This window comes from Strongylocentrotus purpuratus, unplaced genomic scaffold (assembly GCF_000002235.5).
Source record: "Strongylocentrotus purpuratus isolate Spur 01 unplaced genomic scaffold, Spur_5.0 spur5_scaffold_11, whole genome shotgun sequence".
Taxonomy (NCBI): Eukaryota; Metazoa; Echinodermata; class Echinoidea; order Camarodonta; family Strongylocentrotidae; genus Strongylocentrotus; species Strongylocentrotus purpuratus.
The window spans coordinates 16,209,248-16,236,303 of record NW_022145596.1 but is presented as its reverse complement, the minus strand read 5'-3'; the positions used below and the strand labels follow the sequence as shown (position 1 = coordinate 16,236,303).

The 27,056-nt window shown below is 37.6% G+C and overlaps 1 protein-coding gene across 3 annotated transcripts in view; it reads right to left on the bottom strand.

The window, feature by feature from the left end:
- The window catches only part of LOC578768 (cytoplasmic FMR1-interacting protein 2), a 35,586-nt gene extending 16,463 nt beyond the window's left edge, over positions 1–19,123 (bottom strand). Inside the window, exons 1-12 of one of the 3 annotated variants that reach the window (XM_030980804.1) lie at positions 19,017–19,123; positions 16,029–16,297; positions 8,586–8,663; positions 7,400–7,501; positions 6,713–6,894; positions 5,978–6,203; positions 5,565–5,669; positions 4,506–4,709; positions 3,855–3,974; positions 2,766–2,837; positions 1,380–1,594; positions 452–596 (exon numbers count right to left, since the gene is read on the bottom strand). In XM_030980804.1, the coding sequence (XP_030836664.1) occupies positions 452–596; positions 1,380–1,594; positions 2,766–2,837; positions 3,855–3,974; positions 4,506–4,709; positions 5,565–5,669; positions 5,978–6,203; positions 6,713–6,894; positions 7,400–7,501; positions 8,586–8,663; positions 16,029–16,247 (1,668 nt within the window). In that variant the 5' untranslated portion in view covers positions 16,248–16,297; positions 19,017–19,123. Of the gene's footprint in view, positions 1–451; positions 597–1,379; positions 1,595–2,765; positions 2,838–3,854; positions 3,975–4,505; positions 4,710–5,564; positions 5,670–5,977; positions 6,204–6,712; positions 6,895–7,399; positions 7,502–8,585; positions 8,664–16,028; positions 16,298–16,343; positions 16,424–19,016 lie in introns of those variants that run through there. The other 2 variants (XM_030980805.1, XM_030980806.1) reach the window with 2 other exon arrangements.
- Between the last annotated feature and the right edge of the window lie 7,933 nt (positions 19,124–27,056).

Sequence of the window (27,056 nt, the reverse complement as noted above, 5' to 3'; positions counted from 1 at the left end):
TATGTGTGTAACTGTGTCGAACAGATTTTCAAGACAGACTATGCAGCATATCCTTGTGTCTACAAAGACCACATTTTTTGTTTCCCTTCAAAATGGTCTCTCATTGAAACATGTACTAAAGGAACCTGTCTACAAAGACCACTTTTTGTGTTTCCCTTGGGCGGTCACTATCGACAGGTTTGACTGTACTACAATGACTGTGCTATTGACCTGCCGCGGCATCAATGTCCTTTGGCAAGACATTGATCTACATTTGCCACACTCAACCCAGGTGATGTAAGTGGGTACCTGGCAGGAATTAATTCTTTGAAATGCTAGAGCGCCGCAATGGCAGCACAGCTAAAACTTGGGTAATAATCTCCAAGTTTGGAAGCGCTTAGCGATTCTAATAAGCGCTATATAAAAACTGAGTATTATTATTATTATTCTTCTCCAGCTCCTTTGTTCGTACCTGTGTACTTGATGGGCCCACGGTTCTCCTTGGCACCTCAAACGAGAATCCATTCTTGGGGTCTTTCTCTCCTTTCAGGGCGGGGTCGTTGGGTTCGACCCCTCTCAGCCAATCAGCACAGGTCTCTCTCACAGCTCGAATGATACTGCAAAGGTCAAAGGGTATAAGGGAAGACAGGCACATGATCAATCCTAAATTGGTATTAAACTGCGTCTGGTTTATGCTGCTATGAAGTGTCATGTATTTGTTTAAATAGCACAACAAAGTGGCAGTTGTTTGGAGAGGAAAAAACAGGTCCCCGTTACATAAAACTTACTTGATCAAAATCAAGGTTTCCATGGCAGTTACCATTGACGGCAAAGTTACCATCGATATTAAGTTTTGTGCAATGGGGCCCAGGTCTTACAATAAAAACTACACATTTATACCCAATCATTCAGGTTCACAAATTTCATGAGCAATTACATTCCGAATGAACTATTTTATTTCTGACCCAGAAAACTTACAGTGAAACATTGCTGACTTCCTTGATTGAATACAATCTAAATCCAAACATACTCAAGTCTTGATATTCCTGATAACCAGTCCAGGGGATGTTTCACAAAGATACTAAGTCGAACTTAAGTTGTACTTAAACATTATGGAGAGCCATTCATAGCCTTAAAATCAAAAGTAAATATGTAAGTATTTTAGGTTTTTCATAAATTTCACATCAAGATCATGAAATCTCCTTGATAATAGAAAATATGAATCATTTGAATTATTATTTTATGCCTTTTAAAATAACTTTTACAAAATATTTTCAAAGATGCTAATGGCTTTCCATAGTTGTTAAGTCCAACTTAGACATAAGTTCAATTTAGGATCTTTGTGAAACACCTCCCAGCTTTCTATATCTAAAACTCAGATAATTCACATGGACACGTACCTGACAACAAGTGTCTTCTTCTTCTTTGTGGCCACCCTGAGCGGCTCTCGCAGCGTGACCTGGACAAAGTCCTGCATCTCTGCATAGACCGTCCTGAGGATGGCTTCACAGAAGACGCTCTCCATGCGGTTCATCAGCACCTGGAGACCCTTGATCATGGCGATCACCTCGATCAGGGCAAACTTCTCCTGGCTCGTGTAGTTGTACCTAGTAGCCTGCGGGAGAGAGAGAGGTATTGAGAAACATGGCATGACATTTCAAGGGTTCAGTGACACAAAGACGTAACTCCATATTTTGCAAAAATGAGTATTTGATATCAAAATGTTCAGAAAAATGTGGGCTTTCCTAGAAATACAAAGACTTATCTCCACCCCACACCCCATTGAAACCAATGGCTAGTGAAACATAGACTTAACTTCTTAAGGCCCAAGTGCTCAGTGACACATACACCACTTTTTCTCAAAATGGCCAAAATGGAGTTACGTCTTTGTGTCACTGACCCCCCGATTTGATCATTGTCATCTATCTTTGCTCTAGTGATGTTGAGGCAGCAGACAGCAAGAAACTGTGTGAATAATCACTTGGCTTGAGAAAGTCCATAGGAGTAGGCGAAAGCTTGCCTACTAAATTTTAAGGTTGGTAGAAGCTTAAACTACATGTGACATTTGATCTGTTTAGTATTGTATCCTATGATTTCTATGTTGAGATGAAGCCAAGTTTGGTTCATGAGGAATTTAGACATTCTCGTCAAACTACATGTAACTTCATTGAGGTAAGTTTGCACAAAAACATGCAGCAAGGCCCTCTCCTCTAAGAATGAAACCTGAGATAACTCATCATGAAACCCACTTCAAACATGTACTGAATAGATATGAAACTTCTCTGAAACAGAGAACAGTTCAGGGAAACAATAAATGCAATCTGTAAAGAAAGATACTTTTGATACAGCTTCCCATGAGCTGTTTAAGAAAACCAAAGGTATAAATGGTCAGGTGGTCATACAGCAAGCTAGAGACACACTGACGGTACCCTCAAATAGACCACTTCCAACTGACCGTAGAGCCGCCAATAATAACAACAACAACAACAATACTCGTTTCTTATAACATGCTTTACATATGAGTGCAGAGCCAGGAGAGGCATGGACTGCTCTTAAAGCCTGTTTGCATTACTTCTATCTACTTGCGCCCTCTATATAGCAAACAATACCAAAGCGGTACCTGTTGGTTCCCATGATCCTCTTTTTCTTATTTTAATTGAGAGCTGATTTGATGAGATAACCACCTGTCGGTGACCATGCAGGGAGGTCTATAAATCCCTCCTGTAAACTAGTGCAGACAGGCTTTAAAGTGGCAGGGAAAGCCAAGATAGGTTGGAAAGACTTACCCTCTCATATTCCTCTGCTTCTTGAGCCTTGATGTCCCTTGTCTCAGCAGGATGAAACAGTTTCCAAGAAAACTGAAACATAAAAAACACAAATACACATGAAATAATGATCGCGATGTTTCGGTCTATAACTGTATTTCATTAATAATAAGAATAATAATATGTCTTGTTTACCCAGGGTAGCCTCATCAGTATTCATACTGTTCTCCCTGAGGGCCCTGCAATCATATTATTACCCCGGTCATCAGCGCACACTTGCTAATCTAAGCACATTAGCTGTTTATATGTTTATATTGTCCAGGGCTCCGTCTAACAAAGAGTTGATATCAATCGCAGCTTATTTGCGATTGATATCAATCGCAACTATGTACATAAGAGTTTGGAGACTGCAAACTTGCGGTTGATTGGGGGACTTGCGATTGATTTGGATCAATCGTAAGTCTTTGTAAGACGGGGCCCTGCTGTGCCTTTCTGTTCATTCTTGTGATTAAAAAAGCTTCAGTATGTCTCTATCCGTTGCTATTCTTTTATTTTGTAGTACCCATCATTTCTCTATTTGATTTCCCACAGAAGTTGGTTTTCAAATGGATCCACTTGCAGGATAAAACATTTACAAAACTGATATTTGCAAACATGAGAAAAAAGAGGAACAAACAAACCAAATAATACTACATACAACATAATCTATTGGGAATGCACATATCCTTTGGTAGAACTAAAAAAGTTGATTTAGATCAAGTTTGACACAATCCTCTTTGACATTCGTACTCATCATCCATTTCTACCAAAAAGTTAATTAGTTGGCCAAGTGCTTGTATGAGTCACATATGATACACTTGGAAAGAACTTCCACTGGCAATTTTCTTGGGTCTTTGTGTTGTTGCTTAAACTTCCGCTAAAATGCATGGGAAACGCAGCATAGCGTCATCAATGTCATTTCGGTTTCAATTCAAATCATGCATTCCAAGATCGATGTCAGCTTGTTTATCTGATTTTCACATCGAAAAGGAAATGCATGGGCTGAATGTTTCGGTGTGACCAAGGCATTTTGAATTGGTGAGAGGGAATGGTCAAAACAGGTGGACTTACCAGTTCTGTGACAAGGGACGTCCATCTTGACAATAACCTGAGGCCACGCAGAGCTATCTCGTACAATACACGATTCTCATCTTCAGTCCGACCTGTGTCTTTCTGTGCTGTTGTTACCTCCTACAAAACAATGACACATAATCAACATAAAATGATATCTATTTTATACATGTAATCACTCCGACAAAATATGCATTGAAGAGATAATAAACTTAATTTACACAGTGAGATTCATCTTAATTTCTCCACACCAACACGTTGCAAGTTCGACTTCTTTTAAAGCCACTAACAAATACACATAGACATCTCTGAAATTATTTGCATTTTTCATAAATGTTTCCTGGTTCGAGTTTTGGGAAGATGATTAAGAATATGTCCAAGAAGCATGTGATCAAGTATGCTCAATAATAATTTAAATATTCAGGTCTTAGCTCAGGGACAGCCATGCACCTGTCTGATTACATTTTTTTTTTTTTAATCCACAAAAACAAAAAACAAAAAAATAATAATAATAATTAAAAAAAAATTATTTAATTTTTTTTTTTTTTAATTTAAAAAAAATAAAAAATAAAAAACTAGAATTTTTTTCTTATGCTCTTGGATGGCCCCCAGGTTTTGGTCGACAAAACATGGTCTCTCTAAGAAGCCCACCTTGTTGCTATGTCTAGCAAGCTCGCTGATGTATCTCATATGACTGTCTCTGATTGGTTGAAGGTGCTCTAGGAGGTTGTACTGCGCAGCCGACGACATATCAGGGTTCCAGAATGATTTGTGCGACTCATAGTTGGCGCTCTTCTTGATGTACGTGAAGACGGGAATCTGGATGTCACCGTAGAGGGGCACAACTTCCAATTGCTAAAAGGGGATATTAGAGAGTTTTAGAAAACAAAGAAGTTAACCCAAACTCCCCACGAAAATTTATCCTGGCAGAGTTTTTAGACTTTTGTTAATGTGGCTGTTTTACATTTTCATACACATGAACCAATCATGAGAAAATTTGTCTGCAATTATTAAACTTGATATGATATCATTCCTCTGGCATGACATTTTCAAATGACTTTCACAGTGGTGATCCGACACATCTATTCCTCTCCAACTTTTGACACTTTTGGTCAAGAGAACGGCAAACTGACACTTGATCCCTCACATCACTCAAACGACCCCATACTGACTTCAAATCGACCGATTCTTTTCCTCTTGGGGTAATGTAAAATCTTTGTTCAGTCTGTTGTCGGTCTGTTACCTGTCTCAATGGTGTGACAAGAGCATTGCATCCTCTTTTCCAGACAGATATTATCACAAGTTGTTACATATTTGTCTAAAGGTCAAATTTGCTCTTAGAAAAGTTGTAAACAAATGAAAAGTTCTATACACCTTGAATATATAACATATCATAAGATGATGAAGCGGATCATAATCAAATGATTGGTTGAGAGCGTACATTTGACCAGGCGTTTATTTTGCCTAGCACAATTTTTTTTTTTTTTTTTTTTTTTACTAATGACCGGTCATTAGTAAATGCTTATGACCGGTCATTAGTAAAATCATGTTATAAAACAAATAAAACATAATTTTGTTCGGGCATTAGTAAAATTACCCACACTTGGTACCTTTGAAACAGTCCAAACACCCTCTGCGGTTCTTACTAATGCCCTCACTGTTGTGCATTATTTGTATACTATTGTATACATCACTCAATATGGTACACACCTTGAAAATCCTGTCTATTTTGGTGAGATTAATCCTCTTCTTCTGGTCCATCTTGTAGATGTTGTTCTCCTTGGTGTCAATGAGGTACAGACCAAAGCCTATCACCTGCACAAGGAGCGAAAAAATATCACAGTGAGGTGGTCAAACAGTCCACACCAGTGGGCATTGTTTCTCAGAGTGCTAACATTAGACTCTGTGTGGAATTGCTGTTCATGAATATACAGTTCTTGCAAGTGTCTTGGAAAGTTAAAAAAAAGAAGAAAAAAAAGAGTGGCATCTCCAAAGAATTGTAGATGTTTGCTCGGGATGAAGCTATATTTTGCGATGATACAAGACTTGTTCGTAATTTTTAAAAATGGAGACGGGACATGGCGACCAAAAGACAGCAAAAGATCCAAGGTATATAACATTACCTTGATAAGCATGTGTTTCTCAGCTGGCATGACGTACTGGCGTTGCTCAAAGAGGTCCACGCAGAGATTGACAATGTCCACCAGTAGCTCCTCGTAGCCCTGGATCTTCTCCAGGTTCTCCTTGAGGGTCCTGGTGATCTTGTCGTTGTTGGCCAGGAACAGGACCACCTCCTGGGACTCCCTCAGGGCCTGAGGGTCAGCCATCACCTTCAGGAACTGGGCCGCCCTGGAGAGAGAGGTCAGGAGAAAATTAAAGGGATTGGGTATCTTTGCCTCAGATTCTGAAACAAAATCCTGGATTCAGCTCATGCTGCGATCTTAATTATAAACCTTCAGGTCAGTCAGGAATCCCATGACTTTTACAAGTCGATCGCCTGTCTGATTATCAAGATATTTATGATTGGAAATCGAAATTGCATTTTTCGTTTCATAACAGTTTTTATAACACTACAGTCTATTGGGGAAAATGAGTATGGTAAAACTGGTCACTCAAAGATTGACTTTTTTGAGGCACTTCATGATCATTTTGAAGCGCAATTTTTTTAGGGCTTTAATGTTACACCATATCAGAGACACTGATGACACGTAGGGCCATGCATCTCAGATTAAACATTGTTAAACGATGCCTTTGAGGCCCTGCAAGACCCACAGGTCAAATGGCCTTCAAGAAGGCCAGCGAGACTGAACTGGTCAGTCTAGCGGACCGTGGCTCCTTGGCTGGCCCTCAACATTTACCTTCTGTAGGCAGCATAATCGTTCTTGATGCTGGCTTTGACATTCTTGAGAGCATCTAGCACAGCGAACATGTTGATGAGACGTCCTAGCGTCAGGAGGTACGCCTCGGACACAAAGTCCTTCTTCTTCTCAGCGTGGCAAAGACGTTTCACATCTCTGCAGAAGACGTCTATGGCTCTTTGCTGTATTTTCAAGGTAAAACAGAAATGAAAGTCCACTCAATAAATGCTACATGTAGGGAAATTGGAAAACAAATACATTACCCCTGCATCCAAGAGCATCATGATAAATCATGTAAAATCTTTTATATAGCGTGATTTTTCTTCATTTTGCCAAACACGTAATGTTACTAATGACCGGTCATTAGTAAAAACATGTTATAAAACATCATTTTATAAAACAATTAAAACATCATCTATAAAACAAATAATACCGGTACACATCATTTTGTTTGGGCATTAGTACAATTACTAATGCCCTCACTGCTGTGTATTATTTGTTTACTAAATGACCCCCTGAGAATATGTTGTTTCTTGACAGCAAGAACAGCATGCACAAAATCATTTTACTACAGATTTTTTGATCTTGTGGCTCTCACTATATGACATGCAGATTTTTTTCCCACAGAATTTGGAGAGCAGTGATGCCACTTGGAAATTCATATGGCAATTTTGTGACAGACTTTACCTGAAAGTACATGAAATTCACCAACTTGGTGACCTCGGGTCGCAGAACATCAACAAACGTCTCATAGATCTGCTTCCTGTTTGGTTGGTTGTTGGACTTGATCTGGTGAAGAATAGAAACAAACATAAAATGTACATTTTTGTACGTGTACCAGTAGTAACTAATGACAAACGATTTTAGATTCATTACAATACATATTAAAACATGTATGCTTTATTCGGAGATCTGAAGGTGTTGAGAAGCAAATACTGCAAGGAGCAGTCGAAGGAAAACGAGGTAGAGGCCGTCCACCAATATCTTGGACTGATGATATCAAGAAAGTGTCTGGACAAGGAATGAAAGGTGCAACACAAATGGCAGGTGAAAGAGTTGCATGGCGATGATGATGATGATGATGATGATGCTTTATCTGCATAAAAAGTGAGGTGACATTTCAATATAGTGCAAATTTATATCTCTTATAATTCATCCTCTTCAAATTGATATTAGTGCATCAATATTCAGTCCAATTCAATTAAGTTTAAATAAATTAAGATCAATTCAATTCAATTCAATTCAATTCAATTCAATTCAATTCAATTCAATTCAATTCAATGCAGTTCAGTTCAATTCCATTCAATTGAATTTAACTCAACTTTTTAATTTTAATTTAACTGCAAAGTTATGAAATGTGATTCTATTTAATTCATTTCAGTTGAAATTCGAATTCCACTAATTTCATATTATTCACTCACAGAGCTCACGATCACCCACTTGCTATTCAGAGCCAGCTCTCTTTTTAAAATACTGTCCAACATCTTTTGTTTTGGTATTTGCTTTCCTTCTACTTCATACTCTCTTCCCCTCCTCCTTTTTCCTTCTTCTTCTTCCATCTCTTCTTCATCTTAGATGAAATCTTTTTTTTTTATTCTTGTTTTTGTATTTGCTTTCCTTCTACTTTAAACTCTCCCCCTCTCCTTCAAACTCTCTTCCCCTCCTCTTTCTTCCTTCTGTCTCTTCTACATCTTTTTCTTTCATGCTGGTTTTTTGTATTTGCTTTCCTTCTACTTCAATCTCTCTTCTCTTCCCCTCTCCTTTTAACTCTCTTCCCCTCTACTTCAAACTCTCCTCCCCTCCTCCTTCTTTCTTCTTCTTCCATATCTTCTTCATCTTTAAGATGTATTCTTTTTAAATGTTTTGTTCCTACCTGTGGCATGGCCCTGGAGCAGCTTCTCCAGGTATACAGAGTGACTGCATAGCTCTCTCCCTCCTCCAATAATTTATTCTATCAAAGCAAGAAGCAAAAAATAAACATACATATGTATAATAATTTCATCAAGATGGGGTAAATACCCTCTAAGGCCTAACAGAAACTTTGTTCTTATCATGACGCCTGTTGACACAAAATATGCAAGTAAAACATCATTGATTGAATGAAAGTGTAGTCCTGATTTATTTATTACTTTGTTTAAATGAATTTGTTAAATATTTCATTTGTTTAGAAAATTGTTTATTACAGGCTCTTAATGTACCACAGTATTGTTTTAAAACAACTAAGAAATTATTTCATGTTGTTTTTGGTGCAATACAAAATTCAAGATATCCTAGATTCATAACACATTCAGCAATATGTTTGGTTTATTTCAATTTAAAAATTAAAGCAGACATAAACATGGTAGACAAAAGCTATTAATTCTTCAGTAGTCAATACTAGACCATGCGATTACATGCATCTAGCTAACGCAAGAGAACTATTTTCAAAAGCCCTTTCAAAGCGGGAAGAGGAATTTTAAATATATAAAATGGAATAATGGACCATACATGTAGGTATCAGTCTCTCTTCCTAACCGTTTGTCTTAATATTAAATTGTTATTTTGGCATTCAGAAAAAAAGCCATCTGTCTTTATCCCATTTCAGAATTTTTTAAGGATGAATAGCAGGGGAACATCATAGGAAAAATGTAGAGAAAGAGGAACACATAAATGTAGAACAGACGACGTCACAAGTGAGAACAAGGAGCTTCATACACAGAAGCCACTTGATGAGAAAGAGTTAACAGAGAAAGAGATGGAGGGAGGGAAGGAAGGAAGGAGGGAGAGATGGACGAAGAGAGAGAGAGGGAGGGAAGGAAGGACAGACGGACGGAGGTAGAGATAGAGAGAGGGAAGGAAAGAGAGAGAGAGAGACGGAGAGAGGGAAGGAAGGAGAGAGAGAGAGATGGAGAGAGGGAAGGAAGGAGAGAGAGAGATGGAGAGAGGGAAGGAAGGAAAGATAGATGGAGAGAGGGAAGGAAGGAGAGAGATTGAGAGAGAGAGAGAGAGAGAGAGGGAGAAAGAGAAAGAAAGAAAGAGAGAGAGAGAGAAGAGAGAGAGAGGGCGAAAGAGAGAGAAAGAGAGAGAGAGAGAGAGAGAGAGAGAGAGAGAGAGGGGGAGAGAGAGAGAGAGAAAGGCAGCTACAGACAGAGACAGCTAAAAAGAAAGTGATTTACATGTACAATTAACAGTCGATAACACCAAAGAAATACCAGCTATATCCTCCTTGATTACACAATATAGGAGGGAAACAGCAACAAACAATGTAAGTGAAATATATACTAGAGAGAGAGTGAGAGTTATTCTGAAATAAAGACTCCAGAGTTCTTTAACAATGATGGTGTACATTGATTGTGTGGACTCTAGCCTGGAGTCTAGTGGCATGCTGTCAAGCTGTTTCCTGTTCCCAAACATATCTTTTCCTCCACCTCAGGTACTTGTTTCCTGGTTACCCAACATCGTAAGCTTACAAATATTTGGCTCTAAGGTGGGCCCTAAATCAAATCAGCTCATGTATATGTACATGTAGATTTGAATCCAGCCCTTAAAGGTAAAGACCAGTTATGGTCATGCGATTGCATTGTGAAAGAAATGTTGTGGAATTGATCAGAAAAGGTTGATCATCTAGCATCTAGCATCTGCAAGGTTCTGGAATCATCAAAATGATAAGAAATTTGGCCCATTCTTCGTAAAGTTACAAGCACTATACACAGAAAGATGTATATGGGACTACCCTATATCTCTCACAGACCATGAGAGAAACAAATTTACCAAATATATGAATTAGTAGGTGGTTTCCCGGCAAATTTTTTATCATCATGTATTAGTCAAAACATATTCTTTCACATGATTGGTAATGAGAGCTTCCATTTCATTTTTTGAAATTGGGGCGTTTCCAATACTGGTCTTTACCTTTAAGTGCAAAAAGAAAAATTTCTTGTCTATAACCTAATCATGTTTGTGAATAATTTAACCATTTGATTTATAATTCTAGTAATTAATCCATAAAAAGATAGAGCAATAATGACCCCAAGGCCAGATTTTAATTTTGGTTTGGTATAATTATAAATGTTTGTTTCTCTATTTCTCTATATCTCTATTAAAGAGGGCATTAAATTAAGGCTATCACAAATTTCAAATGGGCAACACAGTACTATAATACTTTGTTCTTATAATAGACTTAGGGCGCGTTTATCGGGGCTTGCCACTAGATATGTACATATCGTACCCCACTATCATACCCCACTTTCGAACCCCACTATACGATTGCGATTTGCGGGATGTCGCGTTTATCGACTCTTCACGATTCACAATAAAGGCCTTGTCTCTTCGCAGCTGCTCAGCGCTATTTCTCCGAACCGAAAACTAGCCTGGGAATTCCTATTTGTATGTGAGGTTCAAAACAGCTTTGCGTTTATCGATCTCTCAGAAACGTGATTCTGGCTGTATGTCACAATCAAAACACACCTTTTTGCGTCTTTAGATATGCCCATATCTAAAGCCCTTTAAAAAAGGCTCAAAGAAAATATATCACAAGTTCACAACCAATACTTCAGAACATTGTTGTTCACAATACTTAATTAAAAATCATTTACATGTATCAAATAGATAGGAAACTCTTTAATTCAAATCAATTACCATTAATTTGCCACGTACATGTACATGCATATATTATTGTCTGATAGATTTTGCGGAGTTTTGAAGATCAATACATGTAATGTTACATTGTCACTTCACAAAAGGAATATGAAAATTAAAGACCCTATCTGATGAAAAACAATTTTATAATATATACAATGGAAAGCTTAGGTAATGAGTCATGCTTAATCAATGCAAAGTCATTGTGAATTATGTGAACTCCACATAAGATGATGTCATCAAGTCAATAGTTAGTTTTTGTCAACAACTTCTGATTTTTAAAGCTTTTGATTTTGAGTTTTCAGAGAGCTGATACTCCTATGACAGACACTAAAATACATGGAGCATTTAATTGATATTAATGTCATCTATGGCTTATAAACTTTTCAGTTGGTATATAATTTATAAGTTTCATTTTCCACTTCTAACAGGGTCTTAAAGGTACTATGTCCCTTTTGCAGCCAACCTTAAATGCTGTAGAACTTTGCAGGAATTATGAATATGTCATGTATGTCCTATCTGCGAAATTTAAACGTTAGCAGTGTCCTCATATTCAAATTATGCAAGGAAACCTGTTTACTTGCTAGACTTCACTGTCAGACACTATTGAGTGACTGACTGGCTTTTTTTCTTCTTTGGTAATAACATACATGAAAATAGTTGTAAAGGGTACATGAGCATTTGTCTACATCAACAACCCACTTCTTGTGATGGCCAAGATTAAACTGATTGAATCTTTGCGCAGCATAAAACGTATGACCATTCTGTACAATTGTCTGAAAATCAAGACTATTACTTTTGGGCTCTATAGCCCTAAAGTCGATTTTACAACTAATAGTCGTTATTTTCCCACTTGAAGACATTTTCAAGCCCCACCTTTTTTAGGGAAGTTCTAAATTAGTATTATCTTTCAAATGCAGTTGGAATTTAACTTTTTCATTTTTTTGGCCTGCAAATGGGACATAGTACCTTTAAAAGAAGCAAAGTACAGTGTGTAGAAGATGTTCATATGTAGGTCTCACTGCTGAAGCTTCTCTACTACATGCAGGTAATTTGATTTTAAACTTTACTTTCATATTCCTGTTATGAAATGATGGTGCAGAAGTTTCTGCTTCCACATAATATCACCACCACCGCCATTACTTTCTACACTACCAAGTTACAGTTTGTCATGCATGCCCCATCTGTCTCCCCAAATATTCTCGGCAGAACATTTTGTTTTTAATATTCGCATCATTGGGACTATTCAAAAGATTACATCAGTTTAATTCCTTTCACATGTAATTATAGTCAAATCTGCTGTTTAGAACATGCAATGTTTCATACAATTTTCCTTTGGAAAAAAAAAGAAAGATGGAAGTTTCAAGTTTCATTTTCCAAGTGTACTTACAAATTTAATACTCTGTTGAGAGATGAGGAAATATTTACGATTGAGCATTGACATGTAAATGTAAGCAATCCTACAGTATTTCCTCTTGGTTTGTCACGAGTCTTTCACTTTGCATTTCGGCCGCTGCCTGAAGCAAATACGGTATTCCATGGGATACAATGATGACCATTGTATTAATTTGGTTGAGTGAACTCATTTATAAGTGCAAAATAAACAACAGTTCTGCATGGACCACAGAACAAGCATTTGTTTATTGATATGCATAGAAAATTTAAAGCAAACAAGTTTCATATTGTAATTAGTATTGCACATAACTAGGGTAAATATATATTGTAGACGTGCAGTGAATTAACTTGTAAGGTATTCAAACACTTCTACATATTATTCATGTCAACAACTTTGAACTGTAGTTTGTAACCCGACTAAGAACAAATTATTTCATGAAATACATCCCACAATACCCTTGCGAGCTCAGTAAAAATTACTCCCAGCTAGTACATGTGTATTTTAAAAAAAGTTGAAGAGTCTTGAAGTAAGACTGTACCAGGAAGTGTGCTTCTCTGACATTGTTGAGAGAAGATTCATCATAATTATGAAAAGAAAGGAATTTCTCCTTTACAGATTCAAGAATGCTCTTCTTTCGATGTAAAGAGTAACCAACGGAGATTAAATCTGAGAGATACAAACCAAAATTGAAGAAAATGGTCGCAGATTACTACAAGTGAATTCCACTTGACAATTTCCGCTTGACAATTATAAGGAAATGGACTTGGGAGTGCATTCATATAGCACTACATGTTTATCTCCATCATGAATAAAGAAAACAAAAAAACATAAACAAAACATGACATGCACCTATAATGTAAATGTCATTTTTGCTCAAAACAAATTTCTACAAAGCCACATGTACATTTGTAAAGGTAGGATGATCAACCATATCAATAAATGCTGTAAATTACATGAAAACAGTATCCCAATTTAAACCAAATTGGCGTTAACATCGGCAAGAGATACATGTACATCTTGCTTGTTTCTACTAGTTAGTATTTACAGCAAAGTTTTAAAGTATTATCTGTACATGCTATCTACTATTAATAAAGTGTCTTAACTGTCTTCTAGGGTGAAGTCAAATGAGTACTTTGTTTAAGTGCTGAACGTTGTGCAACTACAGTGTAGGCTTTCTATTAAATAATTAATCGATATCAATAAAATATTGTGTACGTGACTGACTACTGTAGGTGTAGTGATGCAGGTTTCTATTATAAAGTGTACCAATCCCCCCAAAATGTACTTTGTGTAAAGGTAGGAAAATCAACCTGAAATTGTTCTTCTATGGGTAAACAATTCAGGAGTATGAAGGATATAAAGGATAACATAATACCCTGCGTATAGGGTGCACACAGAAGCCAAGTCTGACTTGGGTTCTGAAATTTACCCCATATATTCTCATATGTTTGGGTTCTGTGCACGCTCTTTTCTATATAAGACTAAGTGCATACACATGCATGTCATGCAGTCTACTTAACAAAGCATTTTAACTGCCATATCTCTTTGTGTACTTGAAGTTGTTTGACAACAAAATAGAATTATGGAACCCCTCTAATACACCAAAGAGCAAAATATGTTTTCTGGACTGGTACACTTTAACATGTAATTTTCATATTGAAATAATGATAAACTGATAATGTGGATTACATTTAAATATTTGATGAATTAAAGTTTGATGTAATTTGATAAACTACTGTAAAGTGAAAGATTAGAGTATCCCCATTCCTCTCCAGCTTATTGTTCTGTTTTATTAGGAGTCGTGAAATTATCTGTAAGTACCTACCAGTTCATTGTATATTTCTGCATCTTGAAAATATTGGACAAGTGCTGAAAGCTAGAAAGATGTTTTAAAGCAAACATATACTGAAATTGCTTGTTTACCTTAAAGCTATTCTCTTGCTATCATAAGCAATCACAAACCTCTTTAATAACCATACATGTAAAATGGTACATACACGTAAAAATTACATAAAATATGCATGTTTCTTCAAAATGCATGTTTAATAGTTCTATCTTACAAGAACATTTCACTTTCTTGAGCTAGTAATGATCACTCACTAAATCACGTTATGAATTTTTGAGCACTTTCGTAGATATACAAGCTATCAAATCTTTGATGTGTAGGGTTGACACTTCTTGTTTTTACAGGCCGGTAATTCATGGATACTCCCACTTTTGCGAGTACGTGACACGACTCTTTTCCTATTTGACCCTATATTTTACCTCTTTAAAAAATGAAGAAGTGCTTGTTATGGAGACTAGTCATGACGTTTTAATGTACTTGATACTTATAATTTCATGTTTGTTCTAATTATTATGATATCTCTTCTGTGAAGAAAAAAAAATCAGATTTAAAAAATAAATTTTCCCTTAAGAAAATTTTCAATCAAACAATGCACCCTAAATATAATTATTGCAAAAATGTTTCTATTCAACCCCCTCTACTTCGTCATCGATAGCGAAGAAAATGAAAGTTTATGAAATTATATACACTGAGCAAATTGGAGAGGAGCTCGCATGGTACGTCACAGTGTTGCCAATTTGTGTTTGATTGATCGCAACTTCAAAAATGTATAACTTTCTTCTTTTTAATTGAAATTTGTTAAAACTTTCATTGAACTGTTCCTTTCATTTCTCTGCTTCTATTAAAACTGACAGAATATCAGGGTAGACTTCCCCTTAAAAAGGAACAGCGATAAGCATGCACATGAGAAAATCTGGACTATGATGAAATCATTAAAGGAGAAAGATTTCATACTTGAGATGATAAAAATGACATGTCAATTATAAACTTACTTGAAACTATTAGTATTAACAGCATGACAGTGTCATGTGAGATTCTTGATTCAAGTACATTTCAATAACACTATATATTCAAGTAAAGTGGGCTATTGAACAAAGTAATCGTATCTCCCAATCTGTCAGAACAAGGAAGCAGACATTTTTCATTGAAAGTAATGCAATTAGAACTGACCCATTTTCATGTGTGAATGGTACAATGAGGAAATATTAATTTCACCCAAGATATCTCTAATAAAACAATCAATTTCCATATAGATTAGGAATATAGATAATAAAGAAAGTGACCTGAATGGTAAATGCAAAATCTCTATTTAAATTATGATAAAGAAAAAAAAAGAAGAAAAAGATTAACATTGGTTTCCTTCAATTTCATTCAAGGAAAAATAGAAAATATATCGAAAATTGTTGGCTGAAAATTGCACAAATGTGGAAGTCTGTTTTGAATCAATGTCAACTTACCAATTCAGAATGAACAGTGGCTTCTTCAATGTACTTTGCTATACCAGTTACATAGGCTGTTCTATCCTCAAAGTTGGTATCAAAGTTTGCTCTATAGGTCAGAGAGACAGCCGTTGCTTCGATGCAAGGTTGTTGGTCCGGTAGAGGGAGCTCTTCAAGCAGGTCCACGTTGGAGAGGGCATCCTCCAGCGTGACGGTGACGTTATTATGTGACGCCATGGTGACGGGTGTAAGGGGACCTTTCTCTACTCAGAACTAGTAGCATTAACCTACGGAACATGAACACAGAAAATAGAATTTGTGCGTGACGGTGATGTTATTATGTGACGCCATGGTGACGGGTGTAAGGGGACCTTTCTCTACTCAGAACTAGTAGCATTTACCTACGGAACATGAACACAGAAAATAGAATTTGTGCATGACGGTGATGTTATTATGTGACGCTATGGTGACGGGTGTAAGGGGACCTTTCTCTACTCAGAACTAGTAGCATTAACCTACGGAACATGAACACAGAAAATAGAATTTGTGCGTGACGGTGATGTTATTATGTGACGCCATGGTGACGGGTGTAAGGGGACCTTTCTCTACTCAGAACTAGTAGCCTTAACCTACGGAACATGTGTCACAGAATATAGAATTTGTCAAACAGTAATTACAGCGTGACAGTGACGTTATGTGACGCCATGGTGGCAGATTGGAGGGAACCTTTCTCTACTCAGAACTAGTAGCAGCAATCTACAGAACATGGCAAAAAATTTAGAAATAGTGTGTGAGATACATGTATGTATGATCTTCATACGATAAAGACTCAATATCTTGAGGAGACTCAACCACCTAAGGACAGAGTTAAAATTCTCCTCCAACCTTAACCATCACCACTCTCTCAAATTCACAGATGTTGTCCTTTTAGCTCAACCTGAGCTCTCCTCTCCTGCCAACTCTACCCTTGCAACTATTGCCTTACAAAACAGTACATCCACCAGATTCATTCTACCCGTGCCTCCTAATGTCTCTCCGACTCTGTACCTTTACCAATTTCAGGGATCCGACCAGACCCTAACAGCAGTACATGTATACCGCCAATCTCTGAAGCCAACGGAGGAAGAATAAAAAGAAGAAGTTGTCAGAGTATGTATTTAAAAAAATAAAAAAAAAACAAGGTGGTGAATGCATCATCTACACCTAACATGTACAGTGTATGAAAGGTGGTTGGGTGTCTGGACATTTAACAAAAAATAAAGCTTTCTCTTTTGCCTTCGGATTGTAATTGTACAAAAAAATAATAATCAAATATCACTATTAGTATTAAAATTTAAACCACAATGTATATTTGTCCTGGATAATTTTTTCTTTCATTTATATTCATATTTCTCATGTTACATATACATTTCAAAATAAAGTACAAGTCATTTTTTGTGTGATAACATAACAATCAATAATACATGTACATGTACATCATAAATAACATAAAGATTAATGGTCAACATAGAGTACTGATTTAATTGAGAGAAATATGATGGGACCTACATGAAAGCGAGCTTGTAAAGCTGTAGGCCCCAGTAAAATAGTTTGTGGTAATGAATGGAGGACAGATATAAATAGTGACCAATCAAAATGAATCCAAATAAAAAGGGAAATAATAAAGAAATATGCGGTGGTGCTGTTTATATTTGCCCTCCCTTTCTTATTGTAGACAAAAGTACACGTACTTAAATTATTGTACAATGGGTGCTCAGCTGGTAAACGAACATTACAAATAATGATAAAATGATTACATTTGTATTTTACATAAATAACTAGAATAACGAAGCGAGCAAGCGCATTGTGTCAGCCGTCGCACTATTATAATAATAATATTGTCTAACATTAAACTTAAGTCTTAAAAGATTTAAGATGTATTGCTCATCAACTTCTTCAAATTGCTTCAAACTGTCCAGATACACAACCTGTCCGGACACACCGTCTGGGTATACTATTTTGCTAATTTATTTATTTACTTACGATGACATGTTAGACAAACAAGTGCATGAACAGAAAAACAAACCATGGTCACGACGAATGTTAAGACCAGGTGCTACACTTAACTACGGCAAAAATGTTGTTGACAAGAGAAAAAGTACAAAGGCAAATTGGCGGTTATATGAAAACACTACACATACGTAGCTGAATTACTATCTTGGCTGTGTATTAAAGACTGTTTAGACGACTTCTATTGATTCTCAACATTTCAAACACCACTGTTCAAAACTCAATTGAGTTTACTCAAAATCAGTACTTTAGTGACAATTGATGACACCTAAAAAAGAGTAAAATAAAATCTTTTCAACTTACCGATGTTACAAAAAATACTTTGAAAATTCAAATCGTGAGTCTAGATCTACGGTCAAATTTGCCGATCAGCCACTTCGTATTCATTGTGTGCATTAGTGTACAATTGTGTGCATTGTGTGCAATTGCTGCCACTCAGCACGTACTACAGCGCTAAGTTAGAGGTCGATACGCATTAGCATTGACTCTATGCTTTGCTGGAGTGGCTAGATGCAGATGATAGATCTGGAAACCTTCGTTTTTGCAATTTCTAATGACACGGCCATCTTCTTAAAAAAAAAAAAAAAAAGATTCATTATTTAGGTCTAGACCTAACAAATATCAGTGAGCATTGATCACTCTCATTTCTTTGTGTCAATAATCAGTTCAACAATTTTTAACACAATCTTTGGTCAGTGGAGCCAGAAGAAGTCTAAGCGGAACAACCGTCGATATCAGGGACGCTAGCGCTAAACGGCCGACGACCCGAGTGAGAATGACCGACCACCGAGTCCAACCCCACACAAAATACAACGTCTGGGACTCCTCTCATTATTTATAGATGAATGATGGAAATACTTTCTCTTCCACATGTATCGACAATTGTTTTGAAGAAAAAAGCAACAATAATAGATATCCTACAAAATATCGGCAAATATTTAGATTTGTTAAACTTACCAATTATCTTGTTTTGGATGAAATATCAGATAACCATCGGTGGAATACGTATCCCCGGAAGCTATCGCCTAGCCCAACATGGCGAAAACAACATGAAAAAACGCGTACGCGTAACGCGCGCAATCACAGTACGAACTTTTCCGCAGCCAGTATGCGCTGCAGAGATACCGGGCCCATATGAATGGGTGTGCCATCGGTGTGCCCTATTACCTTTTCGCCCTTTGCCCGAATACGTCCGAATATCTAAACGCCCCCCCCCCCCAAAAAAAAACTCAGTGTTATTTAGGGTACGCGTATGCTTGTTCCCTCTTTTTGAAAGCACCCCTATCTGAGGACTGCCAACATTTCCGAACCCCCTTTCGCGGGCTTTTCCTGCCTCAGTGGAGACCCCCCTAAATATACAGAAAAATGCTCAATGTACCACCCTAAATTCGGAAATAATTTCTCAGGAGTCCAAAGAGATGAGAGAAAAAAGGAAAAAACACCCCCTTTTCAAAAAAATCTCCGGGTGAAAAGTCAAATACTACCTTTTTTTTTTACAATCTCGGGCCGGACTCTGTCGCACGAAAAGTACCCCTTTACCGGACATTTTGGTAACACGCATGCATCATTCCGACCCCGGAGTGGGGGGGGGGGGGGGGGGGGGGGGTTGCCTATACTTGTCAGATTCTTCTTCTTTTTTGAGCCAGCGAAGCTTCAAAAAGTGTCTATCTCTCTCAAAAGTTGCCTCAGTTATTCAATATTTCCCATGTTCCTCGTTTATTTGGTGTCAATTAAGCTATAATTAGTTGAGAATTTATGTTCTGGTTCATTTAGAATTTGACTTTAAATATGATCTTCTTCTTCTTCTTCTTCAGCATATTCTTTTTCTTCGTCTTCTCTTCTTCTTCTTCTTCTTCTTCTTCTTCTTCTTCTTCTTCTTCTTCTTCCTTCTTCTTCTTCTTCTTCTTCTCCTTCTTCTTCTTCTTCTTCTTCTTTCTTCTTCTTCTTCTTCTTCTTCTTCTTCTTCTTCTTCTTCTTCTTCTTCTTCTTCTTCTTCTTCTTCTTCTTCTTCTTCTTCTTCTTCTTCTTCTTCTTCTTCTCCTTTAATAAAATTGTTCTCTATTTTTCATCATCTTCTTCTTTTTCTTCGACTTCTCCTATTCGATCCTCCGGTACATTAATTACTGGCAATAAAACTGTAGATATCAATTTTCTTTCCACTTTGCAATAATTGCCTTTACTATACAAAATGAATAAAAAGGTCACGAAGACGCTTGAAATAGTGGACGGGCCTCTAAATTACAGGGATTTAAAATTTAAATCTTAAGCAGGATTTGAATGAAATTAAATCCATAAAGATTGATTTTTAATCTTAAAAGATTGCTAAACTGGTTCTTAATCCGAGTTTCAAATATAAAAAAAAAGAAGTCCCAAAAAGGATTGCTTTTAAATCTTTATCAGGGTTAATTTTAATCTAGAAAGATTTATAATATAAATCTTTTGAACTTATTTTTTATTCATTTACAGATTAAAACTTTTTAATCCTAGCGAAGATTAATTTTAAATCCACATCGATTGGTCCCTACCTACAGTACATGAAAGATTTAAAAATAAATCCTATAGAGCATGCATGCAGAATGAGATTAAAAGCGACTGTTCGTAGTTTTGTTTATTTATTTGCAAATTGAAAGAGTCAATAGAGGGCTTTTCCCACTTTGAGCAGGGGTGCGGTTTTACCAGTAGAAACTGAATCAGACCGTCACAATTATTTTTCCTCACTTTACCTTTTCTTTTTAATTTCGGGGATTCATTTTTAGGGAAAAGTCGCAAATCATGAACGATATTGTATAACAAAAGTTTATTCTGATATCTAAAAAGTACATGTAAACTTCTGTTTTTATAACAGATGCTACAATTTGCACTTTTCCGCTTTTTCATCGATCGTCATAAACAAGAGTGGCACAATGAATTAATTTAAAGATTATCAAATGTTTATATTTGCTGCATAGTGCAAAATCTGCATAATATAATTCTTTTTCATTTCATTTCCCCCTTTTCTTTTGAATTTAGTCGTCTTCTGCTTTTCTTCGTTTTCTCTTGACACTTACCCTATTGAAGTTTTATGTGCCATTTTACCAAACATCGCCTTCAAATCAAATATAAACCTAATCTCTAATCTTGACCCCAAACCTATCCACACTGTAACTTTAAAGGCCAACACCCTAAACATAGTCATAAACCGACAAACTTACCTAACCCATAACCAATTAGTCCCTTACCTACAGTATAGTCTACTCATAAACACCGACCCTAAATCAGACGGTAAACACAAATTAACTATAAAACCAAATTCTATTCCCCAGCCCTAAACCCAATAAAATAAGCATAGTATTCTCTGTAATAATAATGATATTAAAACTTTAAACTTATCCATATCAAGGTATTCCTAAACAACCTAAACCTCTAACTTTGAACTACATGCATCCATTATCATTCTTCAGTTAGACATGATAAAGGGGTGGGGTAGCATTTTATTGAGAATATTGTTAGGATAAGAGTTAGGGTTAGGGTTAAGGTTAGAACTAGGGCTTCGTTCAGCTCATTCAACTCGTTTTAGTTGACCAATGAATTCGGGTTTTAAACAAGTTCAGCGTGAAAAGGCATATTTCAGATGGAATTTACGAATAGTAGTAGTAGCCATGAAGATTCGCCTCTATACAAATATTTTGTGCATTAATGGTCATAATAATCCGTCTTTCTTATCAAATGCAACATTGGATGAGAAATGCGCTCATAATTAATAATGATAAAAGGAGCATTTTCCCACCGTTTTCCATGAAAAGAAGACATAAAACAGGCTTAAACAATGTTTGGAATGGTATATAAAGCCAAATCATTGCTTTGTGACGATTTACATTCACCTGAAATTTAATTAAATGATAATAATACACTTGGGAAGTATTCTGGTATATCGATCAGATCAGTTTTTCCCAATTGTTATCAATGCTTTTACTAAAGAGCATATAATAATTATTGCTTATTTTGTATATTCAATGACAACTTATTTGTGTTGATCCAGTCAGCAACTACTCGTGATCGTTCTCAGTTCAATTTAATAATAATAATAATATTGGATTCTTATATAGCGCACGTATCGACCTTGCAAGGTCCTACATTACCCGGCTATGGCTAGGCTGCCGATTTTGACGCTCACAGGATTTTAAGGAAATCCTTCCTACCGGTACCCATTTAACACCTGGGTGGAGAGTGGCAAATATAGATCAATGTCTTGCCAAAGGACATTAGTGCCGCGGCGGGACTCGAACCGCGGACCTTGTGATCGACAGTCCGGCGATGTATCCACTCATCCACGACACCTCTACATGGTCTTGATGAGAAAAGAACATGTTAGATTCGTCAGCAAACAAACTGAAGGACAGGGTTGTTGAGGACATGTAAAAATCATTTATACAATAAAAAGTAATGGACCTAAAATAGAACATTGAGGCATGCCACATTCAATGGTCTTTATAGAACAATGTGCATCGTCTATGAGTAGGTATTGCTTTCTGTTGTGGAGGTATAGTTCTTAAACCACTCCAAGGCTATCCACTGATCCCGTAACTTATAGAGAGCCTTTGTAAAGAAGACAGTATTTCGTGATTTCGTGATTATCATTATCATCAGGCTCGGAATAACTATGGGACAATTAATGTACATTGCAGGGGCGTAAATCCCGGGGGGTGGGGGGGGGGGGCTGCATCCCCCCTGGCTTGAAGTAGGGGGGATGGCCTGTACAATCATCCCCCCTGATAATTATTACAAAAAAAAAGAGAGAACAAAAAGGAAGAAGAAGAAGAAAAAAAATATGATTGTTTCAATTTCAGCATAATGCATGAGAAATGAGTTATTTTTTGTATGTATGTATAACTGTATAGCCTACACGTATACAGTATGTCACGATCATTAAAAGTAGTTGCACGACGTGCGCGAACAAGCACTTCATAAACTTCAGAATAATTTTTCGTTATTTTGCAAGGTATTATTATAGCCCAGACGTAAAGTACGCCAGCGCGCGAGCGCTTAAAAGTGCAATCATGGACAGTAGATGCCTGGCTCCCCCCCCCCCCCCCGCTCAGTGTTATTTAGGGTACGCGTATGCTCGTTCCCTCCCTTTGAAAGCACAGCCCCCCCCCTATCTCAGGACTGCCAAAATTTCTGAATCCCCCTTTCGCCGGCTTTTCGCTGGCTTTTCCTGCCTTGGAGACCCCCCCCCCCAAATCCAGAACACTGCTAAATGTACACCCCCCCTCAATTTTCAGATGAGCTCTAGTCGATCGAGGTAAATATTTTTACTTTTCAAAATGGCATGAAATGAATTCAGATAAATAGGGCTTAATAAGAGCCAAAAACGGTGCAACGAATCGTCTTCTTTCTATAATAGTTAAATCAAACGTCTAAGCTTTTCGCGCTTCGCGCGGGAAGGGGGAAACTGAATTCAGACAAGGATTAAGAGTCGAGAATAGTACACCCAATCGTCTGCTTTCTCTAATAATTTAATGAAACGTCAAAACTTCCGCGCTTTGTGCGGAAGGGGTAAACCGAATTTAGACAAAGATTAAGAGTCGAGCACGGTTTAACAAATCGTCTACTTTCTCTAATAATTTAATGAAATGTCAAAGCTTCCGCGCTTCGCGCGGGAGAGAGAGAGAGAAACTGAATTCATACAAGGATTAAGAGTCGAGCACGGTTCAACGAATTGTCTACTTTCTCTAATAATAATTTAATGAAACGCCAAAATTTCCGCGCGGGAGGGGGGGGGGGGGGGGGGGGGGAACTGAATTTAGACAAGGATTAACAGTCGAGAACGGTACAGCAATTCGTCTTCTTTTTATAATAATTTAATGAAACGCCAAAGCTTTCGCGCTACGCGCGGGAGAGGCGGGGGGGGGGGGGGAGGAGGGGGAATTCATTCAGACAAGGGTTAAGAGTCGAGAACGGTACAATAAAATCGTCTTCTTTTCCTAATAATTTAAGGAAACGTCTAAGCTTTCGCGCTTCGCGCACTCTTTGAGTGATTCGCCTGCTCACTACCGGCCCTCGATCCCTAAATAGATCCTAGCTCCGCGCCTGCATTAAAATACATAGCTATGATGCTGACTAAGTTGACGAAATAATTGGAGGTTAGTTTTGTCGGTAATCGTTGGCCCAAACCCCCCCCCCCCCCCCACTAAAAAAGGTCTAGCGACGCCCCTGACCATTATACATCATTTTCTAAGTGGTGGGACTCAAAATAAAGAGTGTGGGTGTGTGTGTGTGTGTGTGTGTGTGTGTGGTGCGTGTGTGTGTGTGAAGAGAGAAAGAAGAAGAAAAGAGGAACGAAAGAAAAGGGGAGAGGAGAAAAAGGAGGGGAAAGGGAAAAAGAGAGGAGAGAAAAGGCGGAAAAAGAAGAGAGGCGGAAAGACGGAGGAGAGAAAAGGGGAAAAAGGAGAATAATGAGAAGGGAAAAGAAAGAAAGGGGTATGATATTATAAGAAGGTGTTTTTTTTTTACCGGGTAAGGGGCGGGGGGGGGGCATGCAATTTTAAGTCGAACATGACTAATACCAAAGATTTTTATCTCCTTTATAACTTCTAACTTATAACCTATAACTTAGTCTTGAATTAAATTTCCGATATACCTATTCTAAGTGCTCTTTCAGCATGCAGATTGTCCCCGCCATTAGTCGCTGGTTTCATTGTCATATTATTTTCTGTCATCCCTGTGGCCGCGAAGTTTCTATCCCTTTCGCAAGCACTTTTTTCCATCACCTACATGTAATGCTAATTGCTTCCAGTTTGCAAAAGATCCCAGTGGCGGATCTGTGGGGGTGGGGGAGGGGTTAGATGGTTTAACCCCCCCCCCCCTTGGGCTGCCAAGTGAAAATGTGATGTGAATAGAAAAACGCCATCATTTGTCCAGACCCACATAGTATCCGTATTGTCATCGGGACAAACCCCCCTTAAACTGTTACTAGATTTAAAAAGACGTTATCGTGCACTGCTTTTTATGGTCTCCATTGTGTTAGTAGATGCCAGGAAAACATCACTTACGGGGGTTCAAAATAGCAACAACAACAAAATAGCCTCGCCGCTACGCGACTCGTGGACGATGCTCCGTGTCGTCATTGGGTCGAACCCCCCTTAAACTGTTACTTGATTTAAAAAGACGATATCATGCACTGCTTTTATGGTCTCCATTGTGTTAGTCTATAGATGCCAGGAAAACATCACTTACGGGGGTTCAAAATAGCACCCCCAAAAATCGCCTCGCCGCTACGCGGCTCGTGGACAATGCTCTGCATCGTCTTTGGGTCGATCCCCCTTAAACTGTTACTTGATTTAAAAAGACGTAATTATCATGCACTGCTTTTTATGGTCTCCATTGTGTCAGTAGATGCCAGGAAAACATCACTTACGGGGGTTCAAAATAGCAACAACAAAAAAATAGCCTCGCCGCTACGCGGCTCGTGGACGATGCTCCTTGTCGTCATTGGGTCACCCCCCCCCCCCTTAGCAGAAAGCCAGATCCCATCATCCGCCCCTGGATCCCTACTCTTTGAGGGGGTAGGAAAAAGCAATTTTACGTCATATTACTCCAGGAAGTGCCTGAAAATGCACCTTATGTGGTTCTAAAATTGCAAATGCTTCCTATACTCAGGGAGGGGGTTCTGACCCCCTCCTAGACCCACCCCCGCTTAGTCGCTCCGCTCCCTCGCCGCTGACGCCTCGCTCCATCGTTTTTCATATATTTCACCCCATGCGATTTTGTGCCCCCCCCCCCGGTAAGAAATTCCTGGATCCGCCACTGGTGTGTGTGTGGGGGGGGGGGGGGGGGACTGCCTCTATGCCCCCATTTCCTGAAACATCCCAAAGTATTGAAGTACTTATAAATTGCATTCAACACTCCTAATCCTTTGAATTGTCTGCATTACTAACTAAAATGGCCAACAAATAAGGGGAAACAAACTTTTTCGGCACAAGTTTCGGCTAAAAATTAATATTTTACACGTAAACTAATTAATAACTCAGTGAAATTGATATAAACTTGAAGGGGTTTTAAATATATCCATCAAATGACACGAAACCAATGATGGGGATTTTAGGTTTTACCTAAATTTTATCTATAAAACTTGATTTAAACAAATTACCGATCACGCCGATCGACATGAATACAAGTTAAACAACAGCCACAAAAAAAAAAAAAAAAATATTTTTGTGGAAATCAATTCAATATTTTTGGGTTGCTATAACATTTCACTGAAAAGAAATACAAGTTTATTTCGTTTGCGCAAGATATTGTCATTGTATATGAGAAATTTCCTGGAAACTTATGAAAGAATTAGGCACTTCGAATCTTGATATGTGGGTAATAACGTTTTTGGATATAATGCAATTTTGGGGGAAAAATTACCCCAAAATCATGTTCTTTTACTTAAAATTGCGATGTTAATTAATTTCAATTCCGTTGAGATTGGTATCAAAATGTAGATAATTTGATCTACTCCAATACTTGTACTCTAATATGACACGAAACTCATGGTGGTTCAAGGTTCCCTTAAAATATTATTAACAAAATACGATTTTTTGTTGTTGATAATTTCACCAAAAAGTTGAAATATTGATTTGAAATCTAAACAATATATATTTAAAATGACAACAATAATGCACAATTATTATTCAAAGTGATATATTTTTCAATATTTATCAATTTCCAGTGCACTTCTTTAGAAATGACGCTTATAACTTTGTGTTAGGGTCTTGCAAATAAACAACGTTGAATCCTGCCGAACGCTACATGAAAGCGTTTCGTGCAGTGAAGTATAGTTAGGAATCTGTGCATATGGCAGGGCTATACATGACAAGAACATTTGGACACACCGAGACGTTACGCAAGGGCATTGTTCGTTGACTTTTCATCAGCCTTCAATACGATACAACCGCACCGTCTTATAGAGAAGCTGTTGCATCTGAAAGTGAAGCCGTCTCTTATTCTGTGGATAACGGACTTTCTCCTCAC